Source organism: Lampetra planeri, chromosome 39 (assembly GCF_965212315.1).
Source record: "Lampetra planeri chromosome 39, kcLamPlan1.2.h2, whole genome shotgun sequence".
Lineage (NCBI taxonomy): Eukaryota > Metazoa > Chordata > Hyperoartia > Petromyzontiformes > Petromyzontidae > Lampetra > Lampetra planeri.
In genome coordinates, this window is record NC_136145.1 from 6,750,156 (window position 1) to 6,770,123 (window position 19,968).

The 19,968-nt window shown below is 46.6% G+C and overlaps 2 protein-coding genes across 4 annotated transcripts in view; one reads left to right on the plus strand and one right to left on the minus strand.

The window, feature by feature from the left end:
* The window catches only part of LOC144731553 (procathepsin L-like), a 429,171-nt gene that overhangs the window by 303,706 nt on the left and 105,497 nt on the right, over positions 1–19,968 (minus strand). The gene's annotated exons all lie outside the window — the stretch shown is intronic.
* LOC144731545 (fructose-1,6-bisphosphatase 1-like) lies at positions 405–19,382 on the plus strand. 3 transcript variants are annotated; one of them, XM_078612673.1, is made up of 8 exons: positions 405–425; positions 5,151–5,323; positions 9,950–10,112; positions 11,310–11,402; positions 15,670–15,810; positions 16,584–16,721; positions 17,177–17,296; positions 18,169–19,382. In XM_078612673.1, exons 2-8 carry the CDS (start codon positions 5,154–5,156, stop codon positions 18,358–18,360), a joined length of 1,017 nt encoding a protein of 338 aa, XP_078468799.1. In that variant the 5' UTR covers positions 405–425; positions 5,151–5,153; the 3' UTR covers positions 18,361–19,382. The 3 variants fall into 3 exon arrangements, with proteins under 3 accessions (XP_078468799.1, XP_078468796.1, XP_078468798.1); XM_078612670.1 differs by lacking the exon at positions 405–425 and adding an exon at positions 2,855–3,142; XM_078612672.1 differs by lacking the exon at positions 405–425 and adding an exon at positions 2,856–3,136.

Sequence of the window (19,968 nt, forward strand, 5' to 3'; positions counted from 1 at the left end):
GGGCCTCATTGAGGGGGGCGTGACCTCACTGAGGGGGGCGTGTTAGACGTTTCGATTCCGATTTTCTTGCTCTAAGTATTGCCGTGCTGGTTTGTTTATAGTCCATTGTCTCTCCTCCTGCCACTATGGTCTGGAATTCCACACAACTCTCTCATTGTTTCGATTTAAAGCTTTCGTGACTGCATGGATTCATCTTCTTGGTTCTTTCGGTAAAGTCACGTAGAAGGGAAATAATAAACATAAAAAAAAAATTGTTACATTTTTATTATTTTATTATTTCCTTTCTACGTGACTTTACCGAAAGAACCAAGAAGCGCTCTCATTGTTCTCTACCCCAATCCCCTCCCCCCTCTGTCTATTTAAGGCCTCCACACAGTGGCGCTGTCTTTCTGTTTGCCATTCTTTGGAAGAACGTAATCAACCAGGTGGGGTGTTGACTGTTGTGTTCGCCGACTCTCTGTGTTGTACTGCATTATATTTCTAAGTTTGCTATGTTTGTTTTTTTCTCATTCATTCCTACCTGATGATGGTTGCTTGTGTTGCAATCGAAACGTCGTATTCTATTATTATTTGATTCCATTTTTTACGTGACTTTACCGAAAGAACCAAAGAGTAGTGACTGATCTAGTTAAATTAAAGGAAATAAAATGTGGAACGTAAATTGAAGCGTTTACATAAACAAAAAAAGTACATTTTTTAACCGCGTTCTAAACAAGTTTGTTGTTCTATGACACTGTTGCTGAAAAGATATCTCATCATGGTGGTTGTCAAGAGGGCCCTAACTCGTAACTTTGGCCACCAGGGAGGGAGGGGGCCGGTCCTCTGGGGCTCACAGAAGACCCCGTTGACCTCCAACCCCACGACTCTCTCCCCTGCCTGCATCCTGGCAGCACTGCCACCCTCTGGCGGGCGTCGGAATGGGAGGGTGTGGGCACAGGCAGAGGTCGCAAACGGGGTTTGATTCCTTACCCGTACCCGGCTGCACCAGAGTCGAAAACGGGTATCCGTACCCGTACCCTACCCGATACCAGGCTACCCGTACCCGGCCGGGTATCGGGTAGGGTACGGGTATCGGGTACCCGATTGCGACCTCTGGGATGAAGCCATGTTACAGGCGCGGGTGGGTTGATTCTAGGAACTTGAATTGTGAGAAGAGACAAGACGTTGGGAAATGAGTGACAAACAGTTACTCACCAGTGACTCACGGTCTACCCGTACCCGTACCCGGCCGCACCAGGGTATCGGGTAGGGTACGGGTATCGGGTACCCGGTTGCGACCTCTGCTATGGTGGGTTGGGGGGAGGCCATTTGGCCACTTTGTGGAATGGGGAAGCGTATATTTCATGAAATAATTCCACGGTCGTCGCACGAGAGAGAGGGGGGGGGGCACTCGTGGGGGGTTAAACAAAGACAAAGGTGCCCCAGTGTAGCCTTAACAAACGTGTTTGGGGCAAGTGTTGTTAGCTAGAAATAGCAGCACCTATGAAGACATAGGTGTCGACCCATACACTTCACCCCATATCCTTGTCCAGGAATATTTATTTTTCAGGTCCAGCCGTTTCAATGCGGGCAACCACTTTTGTTTTGTCGTCTTCTTTGTTTGTGTTTCTCTCCCTTGTGATGGGACTTTGTAGGACGAATGCTGAGATTTATAAAGGGCACAGGGTGAGCAGTAAGGTCTGAGACGGTCTATTGTAACCAGGTTAGGGCACTTATAGGGGTCTGTAAGGGATTGACAGCGATGTGAAAGCCGGCACTGCACACACGAACGGGGGGCGATCAGCACCACGCCCGACCGCCTTTGTCTCCCTTCGTGGCCTTATTTACGCATCGCACCAATTGCTCATTCGAGGCTGAGTCGACCTAGAGGGGGGTGGGGGGGCGGTTTCAGAAGAACACCGCCACGGCGTGGCCCGGCATTGGCTGAGAAGCACCCACGCCCTCCACGTGTGTGTCTGTGTGTGTGTGTTTCTGTGTGTGTCTGTGTGTGTGTGTCTGTGTGTGTCTTTGTGTCTGTGTGTGTGTCTCTGTGTATGCCTCTGTGTGTGTGTGTCTGTGTGTGTGTCTGTGTGTGTCTCTGTATGTGTCTGTGTGTGTGTGTCTCTGTGTGTGTGTCTCTGTGTGTGTGTGTGTCTCTGTGTGTGTGTGTCTCTGTGTGTGTGTGTCTCTGTGTGTGTGTCTCTGTGTGTGTGTGTGTGTCTGTGTGTGTGTCTCTGTGTATGTGTGTGTCTCTGTGTGTGTCTGTGTGTGTCTGTGTGTCTCTGTGTATGTGTGTCTGTGTGTGTGTGTCTCTGTGTGTGTCTCTGTGTGTGTCTCTGTGTGTGTCTATGTGTGTGTGTCTGTGTGTGTCTCTGTGTGTGTGTGTGTCTCTGTGGGTGTGTCTCTGTGTGTGTGTCTCTGTGGGTGTGTCTCTGTGTGTGTGTCTGTGTGTGTGTCTCTGTGTGTGTGTGTCTCTGTGTGTGTGTCTGTGTGTGTGTGTCTCTGTGTGTGTTTCTCTGTGTGTGTCTGTGTGTGTGTCTCTGTGTGTGTGTGTGTGCCTCTGTGTGTGTGTCTCTGTGTCTGTGCGTGTGTCTCTGTGTGCGTGTGTCTCTGTGTGTGTGTCTGTGTGTGTGTCTCTGTGTGTGTGTGTCTGTGTGTATGTGTGTGTCTATGTGTGTGTGTCTGTGTGTGTGTGTCTGTGTGTGTTTCTCTGTGTGTGTCTGTGTGTGTGTCTCTGTGTGTGTGTGTGTGCCTCTGTGTGTGTGTCTCTGTGTCTGTGCGTGTGTCTCTGTGTGCGTGTGTCTCTGTGTGTGTGTCTCTGTGTGTGTGTGTCTCTGTGTGTGTGTGTCTGTGTGTATGTGTGTGTATGTCTCCTCCCCAGGGGGCAAACTTTCCTCTCGCCACCCCCACAGCCTCTGCTCTCTCCCCTCTCTCTCTCGCTGCTCTCCACGTCAGCCACAAGCGAGCGTCGTCATCTCGAGAGGGGGCCACGATTCGCGAGTTATCTCATCTCTCTCTCTCACCTCTCATCTCTCTCTCTCTCACCTCTCATCTCATCTCTCTCTCTGTGTGGAGGCCTTCTCTCTCATCTCTCTCGCATCTCTCTCCTCTCTCTGCCAGCAAGCGCCACGCTTCAAGCGCGTGGACTTCTTCCGCGGTTCGAGTGCGATTTTAACTTTGCTCGAGATGACGTTTTTGTTTTTGCAATTGGCGTTGTTCGTGCAACCACACGCTGAGTGTACACACACACAGACAACACACAGTACACACAGTACACCCACAACACACACAGTACACATACACATAGTACACACAGAACACACACAGTACACACACAACACACAGCACACATACACACAGAACACACAGTACACACAACACACACACCTATACAACACACACACAGTACACACACAGACAACACAGTACACACACACAGTACATACACACCTATACAACACACACACACCAATGCAACACGCATACCTATACAACACACACAGTACACACACAGACAACACACACACCTATGCAACACGCATACCAATACAACACACACACACACAGTGCACACACATACGTGCATGGAGTGTTAGTTTAAAACACAGTACACACGTACCAACACAAACACACACACACGTGTACCAACACACACACACACGTCGTACGCACACGTGCGAAATAAGTTCAGCATACGTATAAAGTATCAGTCTACAGTACATACAGTATATGTGCATTGAGTGTTAGTGTACAACACAGTACAGTAGTAACACACCGATACAATAGCAACCGCTCGCCGCCACGTGCCAGGCTAGGTGCACCCATACAACACAAGGCAGCAACACGCTGTTTTTGCAACGTTGCGTACAGATCTTTGCTGTTGAAACAAGTGCCACGTGCTCGCGTTTAGTGGTGGTGCAGGTGCATGTCCGTGCTGTTTGTTGTAAGAATGTAAGGGGATGTGAATGTTAAACTATTGCAAGCCACGTGTTGTGTGTTCGTAAGCCACTAAGACACGTTACGAACGCGCATAAAGTTATGTATTGTGCAGCAGTACACGAAGTATGTGCGCGCACACACATAAACTCTATCAGCTACTATGTATATACACACACACAAACGACTGTGCTGTGTTATACATACACGATGCATGTACTGTGCTTGACACGTGTTAATTTGTTCTTTGTCTGTTACAACTCTGATAGTGCTGTTTGTTGCTGGCTGGCGTTTTATGCCCACTACGTACACAGTTTACACACAGCATGTACATCATACACAGTCGTATAAACACACGCGTTTTGCACGGGATGCAGTAAAGATCGTTATTGAACTTTATTAACCTAAGCGGGAATTCACTCATTCACAAGTTCACTTTCACCATTCACTAACCCACTCATCCACCCCTTTTTACGTTCTACATTCACCCATTCACTTACCCAAAATACCTCCACTCACCAACTCATTCACCCCCTTCACTCGCCCACTCATTCACCCCCTTCATTCACCAACTCATTCACCCCCTTCATTCACAAACTCATTCAATTGGCCATTTACTTACCCCACTCTCTCAGCACATCCCTTCACTTTTACCACTCATTCACCCCCTTCACTCACCCACCCACTCTATCATTCACTTACCCACTTGGCAAACCTTGTTGCTTTCCCACTCACTAATCCACCCATTCACTTGCCCACTCACTCATTAACCTTGCCCACCCACTGATTTCACTCGCCCCTTTTACTCGCCCACTCGCTCATCCACCCATTCACTCGCCCACTCACCCATTCATCCACCCATTCACTTTCCCACTCACTCATCCACCCATTCACTCCCCCACTCACCCATTCACTCACCCCTTCACTCGTCCACCCACCCATTCACTCGTCCACCCACCCATTCACTCGTCCACTCACCCATTCATCCACCCATTCACTCGCCCACTCACCCATTCACTCACCCCTTCACTCGTCCACCCACCCATTCACTCGTCCACCCACCCATTCATCCACCCATTCACTTTCCCACTCACTCATCCACCCATTCACTCGCCCACTCACCCCTTCACTCACCCCGTCACTCGTCCACCCACCCATTAACTTGCTCACTCACTCCTTCACTCATTCCTTCACTCACTAACTTCTTCACCGTAACTCGCTACCCCCCCCCCCAGACCATGTCGGACCAAGCCCCCTTCGACACGGACGTGGTGACGCTGACCCGCTTCGTGCTGGAAGAGGGCAGGAGGGCCAAGGGCACGGGCGAGATGACCCAACTCCTCAACGCACTCTGCACCTCCATCAAAGCCATCTCGTCGGCCGTGCGCAAGGCCGGCCTCGCCAACCTGTAAGCACGGCGATCCTCGAAGGCCTCCAGTCCGACGGCCATGGGGTCACACACACCGAGGTCACACACACATCGGGGTCACACCGGGGTCACACACCGAGGTCACACTCCGAGGTCACACACCGATGTCACACCGGGGTCAAGCCAAGGTCACACACTGATGTCACACACCGGGGTCACACCAAGGTCACACACACCGAGGTCACACCAAGGTCACACACACCGAGGTCACACAGACCGGGGTCACACACCGGGGTCACACACCGGGGTCGCACACCCCGAGGTCACACACCCCGAGGTCAAGCTATGAGAAATTTTGGTGGAGCGATTGGTCCCCCCGCGATGTTCAAAGTTTCCCCGTGTTTCGAGGTCTCTCCTCCACCGTGTAGCCAAGAGATTTTGCCCCACCGCTCGGGATGCGGCGAGCGGTGAAATAAACCTGAATACATTTTCCAAGGTGAACAACAACAAAAAAATGTTTCTTAGTGCAAATGGGATTAAAGCAGAATCTTGTTCTAAATCCATCTGACGAGCCAAGCATAGACGACGCAGTGGCATCGGGAGGATGATGAGACGCAGATGTTTGATTGCATTCATTGTTTACCACTTTGTGGGTTTGGTCTATAGAGAGACTCGCTTGCCCTCCCGTCGTAGGAATGTGGAACTTACACCACTGGGTGGGGGGGGTAAACAGGATTTGAGTACCGCCTCGATGTTCAATCGAGCAGCAATTACTTTCAGTAGTAATTTCTATTATTTTTTCTATTATTTATTATTATAGAATTTTATTCTTTATTTTTTACCTACGTGACTTTACCGAGAAAACCTAAGAGTATGAATTATTGCAGTCACGAAAGCTTCAAATCTAGAATTTCAGTAGTAAGTTGTATCATACAGTACTGCAATACAAGTTGGCCTGATCTGGGCAGTGTTGGCTAACAAATGACCTTTTGACATTGCAGCAGCGACTGTTCAGAGTAAGCAATGGATTGGAGTGAAAGAGTAATGAGTAACCTCGTCACAGTGTGAACACCTTCATCCAGCAGTGGATTGACTAAGGGCCGTGAATTATTATTTACTGTGTTATTAATTAGTATCCAGTGGGAACGTTCATCCACTTCTGTGTGTGAGCATGAGTATGTGTTCATGTTAGTATGTGTGTATGCATGCTTAGGTAGTTTTGGGTAGCATTGTGGTTAGCATGCGGCGCTACGAACCCACATATGTGAGTTCGATCCCCTGCCACGACTAACGGTGGCGATTATCTGAACCAGTTGTGTACCTCCCCTAGGACAGTTGACCAAAAAATTAGTACCGGGTGACCTGTGTGTAAACATCATCATTGGGGAGACAAAGGTGGCTGGGAATGATGCTGGCCCACATTATCTCTCGTGTACATGGCTCTATTGAACTGCGTTATATTATACAAGCAAATATAAGCAGAAGAACTCGGTTCTGTATCCACTCGTGAATACAAATACGTTCGATTAAACAGCCGATTGGGTTTCCAGACCGATATTATCGAGCAGCATTTGTCACAGCAAGGCAACTGTGGATTGCTTTCGACCTCTTGAGTCTCGTCGGCAGTCAGGCTTGTGAACAAATGCTGCGAACTTAACATCTAGTAATCGCCAGATGGTTATTGGTCAGAGCAATTATACCAGGGTGAGCTTGCAAAAAAGGGAATGCCATTCAGAGTTAATGTTTAGGACATTTTCGACCAGTTTAACATTAAACGCATTCAACCGTTCAGACTGTTGCAATTCACTTTTGCAACAACGACACAAATGAAAGTGAGCCATCAAGTTTTTCGCCTTCTGTGGAATTCAGTTTATTTTAAGCAATACGCGACGAACGTCACCGCCATCGGCGTGAAGGCGCTGTGTCCTCGCTGCTCACGTTAACACGGGGATGGTGGCCGACTCTTGAGTTCCGCTGAAAATTAGGAAACGTGAAAACGCAACCAACCTATTTGATTCCTCGCTTGTGATGAAATCTCCAGATCTCTCATAAGCTCAGCAGGGTTGAGCTTGTGTTGTCTTTGGGTGGGCAACGGTCATACCCTACAGATGTTGTAGGATGCTGCAGGGTTACGTGGTGAGCAGCAGTGGAATCAAGGTCAGTTGTTGGACTGTACTATGCTCCTGTGTCTACGCTTTCCACCTTCACCAATCCGTATGGTTAAAAAAAATGCCCAGGACCTTCATGGTTTTGGGGAGACTCGTTCAAAAGTGGAATGACAAAGGGCCCTAAGATGGCCACGTGTATGCATAGATTTCGGTATCTTTGTGCTGGGTAAATAGTCCGGGGCAGTACTCGGCGAGAGATCCTGGAGCGGTGCTGTTTGTGTTGGGGGTTTGGGTGTTTCCAGTGCGGATGAGTAGTGCGATGAGGGTTCAGAGCGGCGGGCATTTCCACTGGACTTTACCAGTGGAAATGCAACAGCAGTGGAAGCAGGAGAATGACAGGAATGTCGGTAAACTCAAGTCATGTGATTTGCTCGAAGGCAGATACGTCTAACCCGTTTGCACAAATTGTGGGTCGCCCTTAGCACAGAGTAGACCAAGTCGGAACATACAAGTAAAGGTGCAACTATTCAATGATTTGCTCTCTTCACTGCTGGTGGAAGGGCCTCCATTAGAAACCGCATCGGCCCCTTGTCACAATCCGCTGCTGGATGAAGGCCTCGCCACATTGTGTCTGTTGCGTTTGGGTTTGCTTGACCGTAAACATCGCCACGTCGGTGAGTGCGGCAGGCAGTCGGACGTGGTGCTCTGATTCCGTTGTGTGCTGACCGCTGCACCACCGCACCACAAAGTAACTTGACATTGCATCGTTTAAATACTTTACAAACTTGCAAACTCTCCACTGACCCCTCACATAGATTCCTCTGCCCTTGCTGAGTCGGTTATTAGACTCGGGGCTGTGGGTGCAGTTGAAGGGGGTGGGGAAGTAGGAGACGGATGGAATTGCAGAGGTTACGTATCAGAATGTGTGTGTAAGCAAGTTAAACCTGTTTCATTTGTACTTAAGCGCTTTGTAACAGCACAGCAGCAGCATTAATTTAGAGTAATTAATTACAATTGCACACTACAAATACATTTAAGTATCTCCCGATTAGCACGGTTGGCTACGTACGATACATACTAAAGCATTAATTTAGAGTCATTTATTACAATTGCACACTACATATGCATTTAAGTATCTCCCAATTAGCACGGTTGGCTACGTACGGTACATACAAGTGCACACACGTGGCCAAATCACCTGGGAAGCACCCGATCTCATCAGGTGTCATAAGCTTCTCAGAATTTAGCCTGGATAGTGCTAGGATGGGTGACCACAGTGCATAAAGCAGGTGCTATCGGCTGCTGCAGGGCTACATTGTCAGTAGAGGGCATTCCAGCAAAGTCCATCTATATACTGCACTATGCAACAATAACTATGCTCTTCATCTCCAACAACCCGCACTGACCTGCTTGGTGAATGGTTAAATGAACCCCACAATACTGTTTTCTTGGTATTTCTCTCACTTGATACAGCTATCGTGCTGTGACGGTTCCACCTGAAGACGGAAGCTTATGTTGTCTCCGAAACGTCGTGATTTTTATTTTATTTTTCTTTACTTTGATTAATTGTAATTTTTTACCTACGTGACTTTACCGAAAAAACCTAAGAATATGAATACTTGCAGTCACGAAAGCTTCAAATCTAGAATGAACCCCACAACCCACACAGTGCGAAGAAGCCCTCATCTAGCAGTAGATCGACAATGGGCCTGTACAACCTGCCCGTCGACTAACTATGCTGAACCCGTGATAATTGTTTTTTTACCCTTCTATCTGGCAACAAAACTGACACCTTTTTTTTCAAGGAGTCATGTTTGCATAGACCACAATACCTGCAGTCATAATGCAAACAAAAACACAACTCTGATAATGTCTGCACTGTCCTTGAAGTTGATTGGTCCACACCCGAGACAGCTTTCCTTAGAGCCTAGTCTCACATGGTGTTGGACCAGATGACGCCAAAAGGCGCACAACTCAAAGAAAATGCACCATCAGAGTATGAGAGCTCGGGGTAAGCATTTACACCATTGGAACCTCATTTGCCAGTAAAAAATATGATAATTGTTTTTTTACCCTTCTATCTGGCAACAAAACTGACACCTTTTTTTACAAGGTGTCAGTTTTGTTGCCAGATAGAAGGGTAAAAAAACAATTATCATTTTTTTTACTGGCAAATGAGGTTCCAATGGTATGCTGAACCCCTTTATACTGCTGGGTGCACGGAGGCGGTGCGGAAGATTTAATAAACTTGCACTGATGTTTCAACCGACGTACCCAGGGGATAAAATCGAACCGGCGACCTCTGCATTGCAGGTCCAGTATGCTGGACCTCCAATTAGCAGGGTTGGCTACTTATTGCGCGAAAGAAGTTGAACATACGTACATGCTCACCGTTACACCACAGAAACATCCGTAATTTCGTGGTGGCAAGATGTTCGCTACCCCGCCTGGTATGCAGGAGGTCGTGGGTTCGATCCCGACCCTGAAGCCTGTATATTTGGAGTTTGCGTGTTCTCCACGTTGTAATATGAATCGCCGTCGATCTATCCCCGCGCAGCTACGGGATCGCGGGCAGCACGAACACGACGGGTGACCAGGTGAAGAAGCTCGACGTCCTCTCCAACGACCTCGTGGTGAACCTGCTGCGGGCCTCCTTCGCTACCTGCGTTCTCGTGTCCGAGGAGGACCAGGAAGCCATCATCATCGAAGCCGAAAAGCGGGTCAGGGAGGGATGACCTACGAAAACCAGAAAGAGCACCCACGTAACACCTATTTTACAGTCTTTGCACTGGCTGACAGTCACGCATAGAAATTATTTTAAAATTATTTTATTGGTTTTTAAATCGTTGAATGGTTTGGCACCAGCATACATGTCTTCCATGATGTTGAGATGTGAACCAACAAGATCCCCCAGAATCTCCGGTTCGGGTCTTTTAGTCACCCCAAGGGCCAGGGACCAAAACTCCCAGAGAAGCGGCCTTCAGTGTGCATGGTCCTCGCCTGTGGAGCAGCCTGCCAGGGCATCTGAGGGCTTCGCAATCATTAAGCAATTTTAAGTTAAATTTTTAAACTTACTTTTTTAAACTTGCTTTTACTTAGGATACTTTTATAGTGTTATATGTTTTTTTATATGCATTCACTAGCAATTTATTATAATGCAATTTTGTTTTGTATGGAAATAGCTTTTATTGTTCTTTTGATTTAGTATTTTAACAATGTTTTCTTTTACTTGTGTTACCTGTACAGCACTTTGAATTGCATCTTTTGCACGAATTAGTGCTATAGAAATAAAGACTTGGTTGATTGATTGATCAGGGTGGGGGAACCTACAAGGTTCATGGGCTATACCCGGCCCGAGACTTTATTTCCCACGATTCCGCGGCAACGTGAGGCCTACCATTTGGAAAAGGCCCGTAAAAATTATATTTGTCTGTAGCTACTGTTTTTTCGTTCTATCACGTGATGTTGGATGTATCCGCTCAATATTTAGATGTGAGAGAGACAGTGCCGCGGTCTAAGTGTGAAGGGGGGGGGATTGGAAGGTAGAGGCTGATAAACAACCCCGGAACACAGTCCAGCAGGAGTATTTGTTCAAGACCAGTTGTGGACAATTACATAAAATGGGGTCACAGGCTATATGCAACCCAGACCCTAATAAAACGAACTATCCACCAGGATGGTCCAAATAAAATCACCCCTCAACGTGTTCACATCTCTGTATTTTGTGTAAAACACCGATGTACGTGAAGGTTTGCCAGCCAAGAAAGACAGACAAGTCTGAGTTTTCTCAAGAAGGAGGAAACACACCCATTTAGCAAGCGTTTGGCCCATAGACCCCTGGTTTAGTCCCATAATAAAACTAAAAAGCCGCGGTGTAAACCCACGTTGTGTAACGTGTCGCCTTGTGACGTTCGCAGGGCAAATACGTGGTCTGCTTTGACCCTCTGGACGGCTCCTCCAACATCGACTGCCTGGCCTCCATTGGGACCATCTTTGCCATTTACAAAAAGGTACTTCACAGTCAAGAGGTCATCATAGCTAACGATGTCGATCCCACCACACCATCACTGCTTTTCCTGCTGGCACACCCTGTAACTCTCGAACAGTGGAGGGTGTGCTTTTATTTGTGAGTGCGGGACTCTCGCTTGAAGTGACATGGAACTGCGGCGTTTCGGGGTGGTGAAATGTACTTGTGTGCACAGTGTACTTCTGTAATTTTTTTTATATTTGTTTAATTGTTTTCGTAACCAAAGGTAACGCTTGTCGCAGGCGTTCACGATTGGAATCCAGTGGCCGCCCCGATTAACGCTGCGAGTGTATTAACCATAAAAATAGTGCTTTCTTCTGCTTCACAGTAGAACAGTGTTCTTCATGGCAAGGCCCTGCAGGCCACTGGCAGCCCCTGGTGACCTTTAGTGCGGCCCCTGACGTGCAGCCCCTGACAATGCACAAATGTGAAAAACCCCACAATGATGAAAAATAAGAATAGGTTTTACCATTTCTGGCAATAAAACAGGTGTTAAGATCTTCTTGGTTCTTTCGGTAAAGTCACATAGAAGGGAAGTAATAAAATAATAAAAATAAAACATAATAAAATAATTCTCACGACGTTTCGGCTACAACACAAGCAGGACGGCTGCTTGTGTTGTGGCCGAAACGTCGTGAGAATTATTTTATTATGTTTTATTTTTATTATTTTATTACTTCCCTTCTACGTGACTTTACCGAAAGAACCAAGAAGATGAATCCCTGCAGTCACGAAAGCTTTAAATCGAAGGTGTTAAGATGTTCAAACACCAAATAGATACCTTTTGCAAGGCATCAAGTCTGAATTAACCCCACATACTTGCTGCAAAACATGCAAACAAACGTGCTCTGATAATTATATGCATTGATACTGGAAAAAATGTCCCATAGATTTACCCCATAATGCTGTCAAACCCAATGGTTTCAAATGTGTGACGGCCCTCACAATGCTGATGTCCCACCTCTGAAAATTAGTGAAGACCGCTGCAGTCGACGCTAAAGCTCCCGTGATGGTCATTCGCAACAGTAGGCCATTGTGTGCCGGTGTCATGGTCCGAAATTTGAAAAATTACCCCACTGGGATGATGCATAGCAACCATCGCACCCAACTGCGAAACTTAGCAGAAGCCACCTGTAAAAGAGTCACAGCTGAGATCTTGGGATTGAATTGAGGTTTCAACCGCCCGCGAATAATCTTGGTTCTCAAGTTTAGCGAGTCGATAGCCTCATCGCAAATGTCTGCACACAAAAACGATCATTAAAATTATTTTCAAACTTAAATTAGCTTCTATTCCCGCTCTGAAAACAAAACCAATATATGGATATGACTGCCATCTGATGAATACCTTTCTGTGGCAGGGAGTGCGGGAAAGAGTTTAAAACGTTCGCTTGAATGGATGTCTCTTTACAGTGTCATGTGTTTTAAAGGGCTCCTATATTCCCGTACTTATACAGCACATCTTCTCCTCACCAAACCTCCTACGCAACCCCTCGCCAAACCTCCTACGCATTTCACAAGTAGTACTAATCGCATATCTGCATTTTCCATAAATATGCTAAATTCCTCTTGATATGCAAATTATTTTGTCAAGGCGCTCTTCGCCCCCTCCATCCCAGCTTAAATAGTCGCTCCAAGCCTGGGGCTTGTCATTCAGACTCTGTCTCCTCGACAGACCTGGTCTCCACCTGAGGACAGCTGCTTGCGTTGTGGCCGAAACGTCGTGAGAATTATTTTATTATGTTTTATTGTTATTATTTTATTATTTCCATTCTACGTGACTTTACCGAAAGAACCAAGAAGATGAATCCCTGCAGTCACGAAAGCTTTAAATCGAAATTTATACAGCACAGTAAAGCAATTTTCCCATGTTTCAAGCGGCATGTGATTGGAACGTATAGACCAACGTTAGCCCAACGTTGATCCAATGGATCCGCGTTTACTGGAATTGTGCACGGTGTAACTATCATTTTCTATAAATCTTCGGACATACGTCCCTTTCACATATTCGCCTATACCAGCGAGTCAGATACGCAAGATTACACTGCACCACCGTACCGTACAACGTTATGCCAGTGTGTGTTTTTCTAATAATTTAGTTTTTTTTGTTGAATCTCAAACCTATTTACAGAATTTTCAGAGGGACGCTGTCTCGCTTCAACCAATTTGCTGGGTCCACTTGTTGAACCTGGGGTGGGCTATCTGATGTAATTTGCTCTCTGCCCTTTATCTTGTTTGTGTCCCGTCCGCCGGCTGCGCGCTCGGACTATAGTCTTGCGACCATTGCGCTGTGCTATGATCATTGTGGGCGTTTTGTTGGGAAAAAAAGCTGAGCTCGTGGATCAAAGTTCAACAACGGAGTGTTGCATTGGTGAGCAGCCAAGGCTGGGCACCATTTAGGGATTTTTATTGTTTTTTTTCAACTCCCACTCTTAGTTTGTATTGTGTAACGCCCTCAGCTGTTGTTGTTTTGTAAATGGTGTCTGTTATTTGTAAATATATATTTTGTCACGAAGGCCTTGGGTTTGTGAGAGCTTGCATGACTGCATCGTACCTCCGATTAGAACGGTTGGCTACGTACAGTGCGAAAGAAGTTCAACACACATCAATATCCACTTGAGTCAAATGCCTTTTAATCGTCGGCAAAGGCTAGGCATAACGGTCTTTGATAATTCCGTTAAAGTTTTTAACGAGTGTATATCACCTGCGATGATGCGTGTATCGGAAAACATGGACAGCGATTCAAGGAAAGGTGGAACAAAAGCTTAAAAGCGTACAAAGAGAAGCGTTGGAGAAGTGCATGCTGGGAATTGCACTGAGAGACAGGAAGAGTAAAACGCGTGTACGAGAGAACACAAGTGAGTTGAGAGACATGACATCAACCGTTCAGTAAACGTAGTGATCTTGGGCAAGTCGCATCACTAGAAAGGATGATGACAGTTGGTCAAGACTTGACGGTGAAGTGGCAGCCAAAGAAATACCAAGTGGTGTAAGCTTTGGCTGCAAGGTATGTATGTTGAACTTCTTTTGTACTGTACGTAGCCGATCGTGCTAATTGGAGGTGCGGGGGAAGGTCAACAAACTAAACACAAAAAGTAGGTCTAAAGAAATTAGTTTTCGAGCTAGATTTGAAAGTGCATAGCTCCCACAGTGGCTTGCGAATATCAGAAGGAAGATCATTCCAGATGGCCGCAGAAGCGCATCTGAAATGCGCGCGTTGCAGTGACCATCTTTGTTTGATGCCTAGCCAGAAAAAAGTGGCCAAGAGGTAGCGGCACAACAGTTGATGGTTTTTATTATACGGATCTTTGTGTATTACGCCATAGTTCTCTTAGAGGGGTTTCTCCCGGTTCTCGAGCTGTTTACTCCGTACATGAAAAATACTCAGCAATAGAATTGACCAAACACCTCTATTCAGTTCTAGATTTGAAGCTTTCATGACTGCAAGGATTCATACTCTTAGTTATTTCGGTAAAGTCACGTAGGAAAAAAATGAAATTATTAATTTTAATTTCATTTTTTACCTATGTGACTTTACCAAAAGAACTAAGAGTATGGACCTCTATTCAGTGCCCCGCTGAAAAAAGTATTGAAAGTAAGAGAGGCTTTCCTGGCTAAATGTACAATGTACAATGTACATTTGTCAATACACTGCTGGATGAGGCCCTCCCCTTGCCACGAGGATCATCCGGATTATCTCTACTCCACCACGCTAATCAGTGTGGGTTGGTGAAGTCGGAAAGAATATATATGGGAGCATGTATGTTGAACGCCTTTCGCACCGTACGTAGCCAACCATGATAATCGTAATCGCGGGCGAAGGACAACACATTGTATGTTACAACAATACATTTTGGCTGCACTACCCCTTGCTGACAAGTTAGCCTGGGCAAATATAGGCCATTACGATTTATATTATTTACAAATTGACAGTGCAATTCAAGCACTCAACAGCAATTTGAAGTCGGTGATATCACAGGAGGCTGGAACCAGTTTTTAAATCTCTGGGACCTCTTCGTTTGCTAGCTCAGTCCACTATTCTGTCTTTTCTTGGATTTTCTGTTTCCACATAGTCACTTTAAGATGTTTTCTTGTTCATGTTTTTGTTTTTTGTTTGTTGCGGTTGCACCCGATTCAAGAGCCGAATGGCTCACAGGGCTATACCTAATAAATGAACTTTGAACTTTGATCCAACACGGCCATTGTGAGCCAGCGCCCCCCACTTCTCTCTCCATCTCTCGCGCTCGTTGCAGACGACGGACGAAGAGCCCACGGCGAAGCACGCACTGCAGCCCGGCCGCACGCTGGTGGCGGCCGGATACGCCCTGTACGGCAGCGCCACGCTGCTCACGCTCTCGACGGGACAGGGCGTCAACTGCTTCATGCTGGACCCGGTATGCGACTACCTCGGCGCCCTCGCACACATGCGTATCATTAAAAAATATAAAAATACTTGCAATTATATTGAGCGACCGCATTTATATTGGAATGAACAAGGACTGTAAAAACAAAGCGTGGATTCCTGAATTGTATTGTTTGGGTTTGTAGTTTCTTTAAGCAGGTAAGAATTCGAGATCAGGATGGTCTCATCTGCTAGAGATACCCGAGGCATCAGTCTGCCAGTAGGGGGGGGAGGGTTGGGGCTATGATTTCCACGTATTATCCAATTGAGTAATTTTGCGGGCAATTTTCGAATTTGGCAAATTTGGACCCTGACACCAGTCAGCAATGGCCTACTCTTGTGAATGATGACGGGGGATCTTTAACTTCCACTGTGCAGCAAATCGCACGCAGTATTATTATAGTTGTTGCAACCGCAGAGTAATTATAATCAGGGCGGCCGCGGGATTTGAACTGTGAGCATTGCAGAAAGTGACGAAAGCGCCACCGCTAGGCCACGTCACCGCCCGACCCTAAGTTGTGACAACTCATCAAATCTCTGGGTGGGTAGGGGGCATATTGTTGACATTGTGGAGAATGTAGCGCCTCTAGTGACTGGGCATGGCTTACTCGAGCCAGCTACATAAAACATATAAGAGTCTAAAATAGGCGATGAATTGGTGTGCAGATAGCAGGAGTACAGAGCGACACTGTGGGTTGCTTTTGTTTGAAAGGCCTCTGCGGGGAAGCGGGAGAGGTTCGTGTTATTTCGTGTGTCCCTCCGCAGGCCATCGGAGAGTTCATCCTTACAGAGAAGAACGTGAGGATCAAGAAGAAGGGGAAGATCTACAGCCTCAACGAGGGCTACGCAAAGTACTTTGAACCAGCCGTCACGGAGTACGTGCAGAAGAAGAAGTTCCCCGAGGTGCGAAGTTAAGGGAGTGGCACGCTCACTTGCTATTTAAACAATTTTCTTTATTTTACCAGATACGGGCCACTGAGCTATTTCGCTTTTTCAGAAGCGACCTGGCCATGATAGCTCAACGAAGTGGCTTATCATGTGGACATTTATAGCAGCCAAATGCTCAGGATGGCGGTGTTGTGGCGGTTAGCGCTCTGCGCTACAAACCTGGTGACCCAAGTTTGATTCCCGCTCACGGTCAACACCAGTGACGATTATCTGAACTGCTGCTGGGCTTCCCCTAGGTCGACTCAGCCTGAAATGAGTACTGGTGCGGTGTGTATACATCGCCACTGGGGAGACAAAGGCGGCCGGGCATGGTGTTCATCGTGTGCCGTGCCGGCCTTCATGGGTCCTCGCTAGCAGCACTTGCCCCAATAGTATGTTACAGCTATACGGGGGGGATTTTTGTCTTGCAGGATGGCAGTTCTCCATACGGCGCTCGCTACGTGGGCTCCATGGTGGCGGACGTGCACCGCACACTGGTGTACGGCGGCATCTTCCTCTACCCCGCCAACAGCAAGAGCCCCAAGGGCAAGGTGAGTCACTCGAGTGAGTGTGTGTGAATGTCACCTTTGGTGAATGCATTCGCCTGTCTGTTCATCAAGTCCATCTTCTTCTTTCGTACGGCTGATGTAGACGCAGATCAACTACAAATTCGTATTCAGGTTGGTCAGACCAGATAACTGCGTCAGGAGCAGTGGAGTGTATTGCTGCGATGTCTCATATTTGTGGATCGGGCATTGCGTTGTTATTTGTTGTGTATGGTCTGTTCTGGATGATCCCACAGTCACACACTTGAGAGTTTTTAATTGTCCATTTGTGCATCACGTGTCCGCATCTGCCATGGTTTGTGCGGTGGATGCGGTTTAGGGTGGACCGTGAGCTTCGTTGCCATTCGTCTTCCCGGCTGGGGGCGATGGTTGCTACGTATCAACCCTCATGAGTGAAATGCGTGCAATTTTTCAAATTAGGACCACGATGCCGGCACACAATGGCCTACTCGTTTACAATGACGTCAGGGAATCATTAACATCCACTGAAGCGAACCATCCTTTTTTTATGATTAATACAGCCGCGGTAAATAATCACAGTGGTCTGCCGGATTTGAAGCGCGAACCTCTGCAATTATCAGCAAACACCGCTACCGCTCGGTCCATATCCACTGCCCCCAGGTTCGAGTCTGTGAAATATTGTGCGTCTTACAAATTGCATTAGTTATATTATAAATGAATACACTCCCCAACTGTCAACACCCCGAGCTGCGCCTGCTATATGAGTGCAATTCCATGGCGTTCAACCCTGTGACGTTCGTTTGGGAAATATTGTGCGTGTTACAAATTGCGTTAATGCTATTATAATTACAAATGAATACGCTGCACGACTGTCAACGCCGCATTCCCTCTCCTAGCTGCGGCTTCTGTACGAGTGCAACCCCATGGCGTTCATCATGGAGCAGGCGGGAGGGATGGCGACGGACGGGACACGCCACATCCTGGACATCCAGCCCGACTCGCTGCACCAGCGCGCGCCCATCGTGCTCGGATCGCCAGACGACGTCACCGAGTTCATGGAGATCGCGAAGAAGCACGCGGCCAAATAGAGTGGGGAGGGGGGCGGCTGACATCGGTGCATGTGGGGGGCTGATGGCGGGAGGAGGGGATGGGGTCCAGGGCTGGGAGAGGTCCAATCAACCGCAGAGGTGTTCTCTCTACAAGTCTGTAATTGCAAGTAGCTTTAAAATGAAATTGGCGGTTGTATAATTTACACACTCGGGGTGGGGGGTGGGGGGTGGGGAGGTTACACGAATCGTACACCAATCCGGGTCACTCTTGCCAATGAGACTCTTCTGGTGTCTTGAGTTCTCATCTGGTTAAATAAAGTAAACTTGAAACTGAAACAAAATAAACTTGTGAAGAAAATATGATCAACCCGTTGCGCAGCAACGTTATCTTGACTGTGAATCAGATTTGACTGTGTTCACAAAGGTTGTGTTCGCAGATATTCACGCCCAAGTTGTAATTGAAATGTCGCTGTTAATAGTCAAAAGGTCAAATGCATCTTTTGTTGCCTTGGAAAGCTAAATCTTTCTCTGAGCATTTTTCATTCACTGACCAAAGTGCCTTCATGCTCAAGTGAGTATGGTGCAATTCATAGCATTTATTGTGGGTCCTGAATCAGTGGTTGGAATTCCACATTCCTATGACAGGGGGCCAATATATCCACAGCACAACTACTGTTAACTTTCCACAAAGTGGTACTTGTTTTATAGACCACAGGGATGTTGATGGTGGGTTGAGTTAACGCCCTGTGACCAGGATTTAATTTCGCATGCTTCCAATCGCGCGTTGAAATTAAGCAAGTGTTTTTTTTTGTAAATTTAAATGATTTAATTAAACAATACGGGCTCTTTGAGACCTCTTGTTGAAGTGATTTAATAAAACTGCTTAGCTTGGTTTAGCTATTGTGATTTTGGGACGAGGTATGGTGAATGATTAGACAATACAATGGTGTTCAGCGAACGATTTTGTCTGTTGTACCGTGCAATGATTAAAACAAAGAAACGAAGACCAACAAACAACATTGCTGTGCATATTTTGAAAAATAAATATCTCCTTGAATGTTTCTTTTTCTCTTGCCATTTTATCTCGATTGTTTTACCAGTGTTGTGTCATTGTACAAAGAACCAATTTGAAATCTTGTAGAAGCGCGACCTGTCATGTTAGAGAATGGCCCGTGGAAGCAAATATAGAGCTACCTCTGAGGTCCCTTATCGTGACTTCTGATCCACACAGTATAGGACATGAGATCATTTTCAAGGTTTACACACATTCTGGAGTGGAAAGGTGCCACAATGGTTAGTGCACTGAAAAATGAACCAGGTAAACTTGAGTTCGATGCCTGGCCATAGCTAATGTCAGTGGTGAGTGATCGTTGAACTGGTGGTGACCCTATCGCCGTTTCACCAACCTGCAGTTACCAGTGTGGTAACTAGGGTCAAACAATCTCCATGGCTTTAACAAGTGTTGGAAGGTCTTCAGCAAAATCTGGAAATAACCTTAATTATTTTACATTTCCAGTGCTTTCCTGATCATTCTGAACTTTACTGAAAAAAATATCCGTAATTTATTTCATAATTATAGTCGGGATCCAGATTTCATATATGCACTTGGAATGTGTCTTAGGATTGCCACCTGTTCAGGTTTGACTT

Excerpts from the sequence above, each read along its gene's own strand:
- LOC144731545 (XM_078612673.1), top strand. The coding sequence starts at position 5,154 with ATGTCGGACCAAGCCCCCTTCGACACGGACGTGGTGACGCTGACCCGC. Across the intron at positions 16,722-17,176 it reads AGAAGAAGAAGTTCCCCGAG|GATGGCAGTTCTCCATACGG; the intron begins GTGCGAAGTTAA and ends TTTGTCTTGCAG. Across the intron at positions 17,297-18,168 it reads GCAAGAGCCCCAAGGGCAAG|CTGCGGCTTCTGTACGAGTG; the intron begins GTGAGTCACTCG and ends TCCCTCTCCTAG.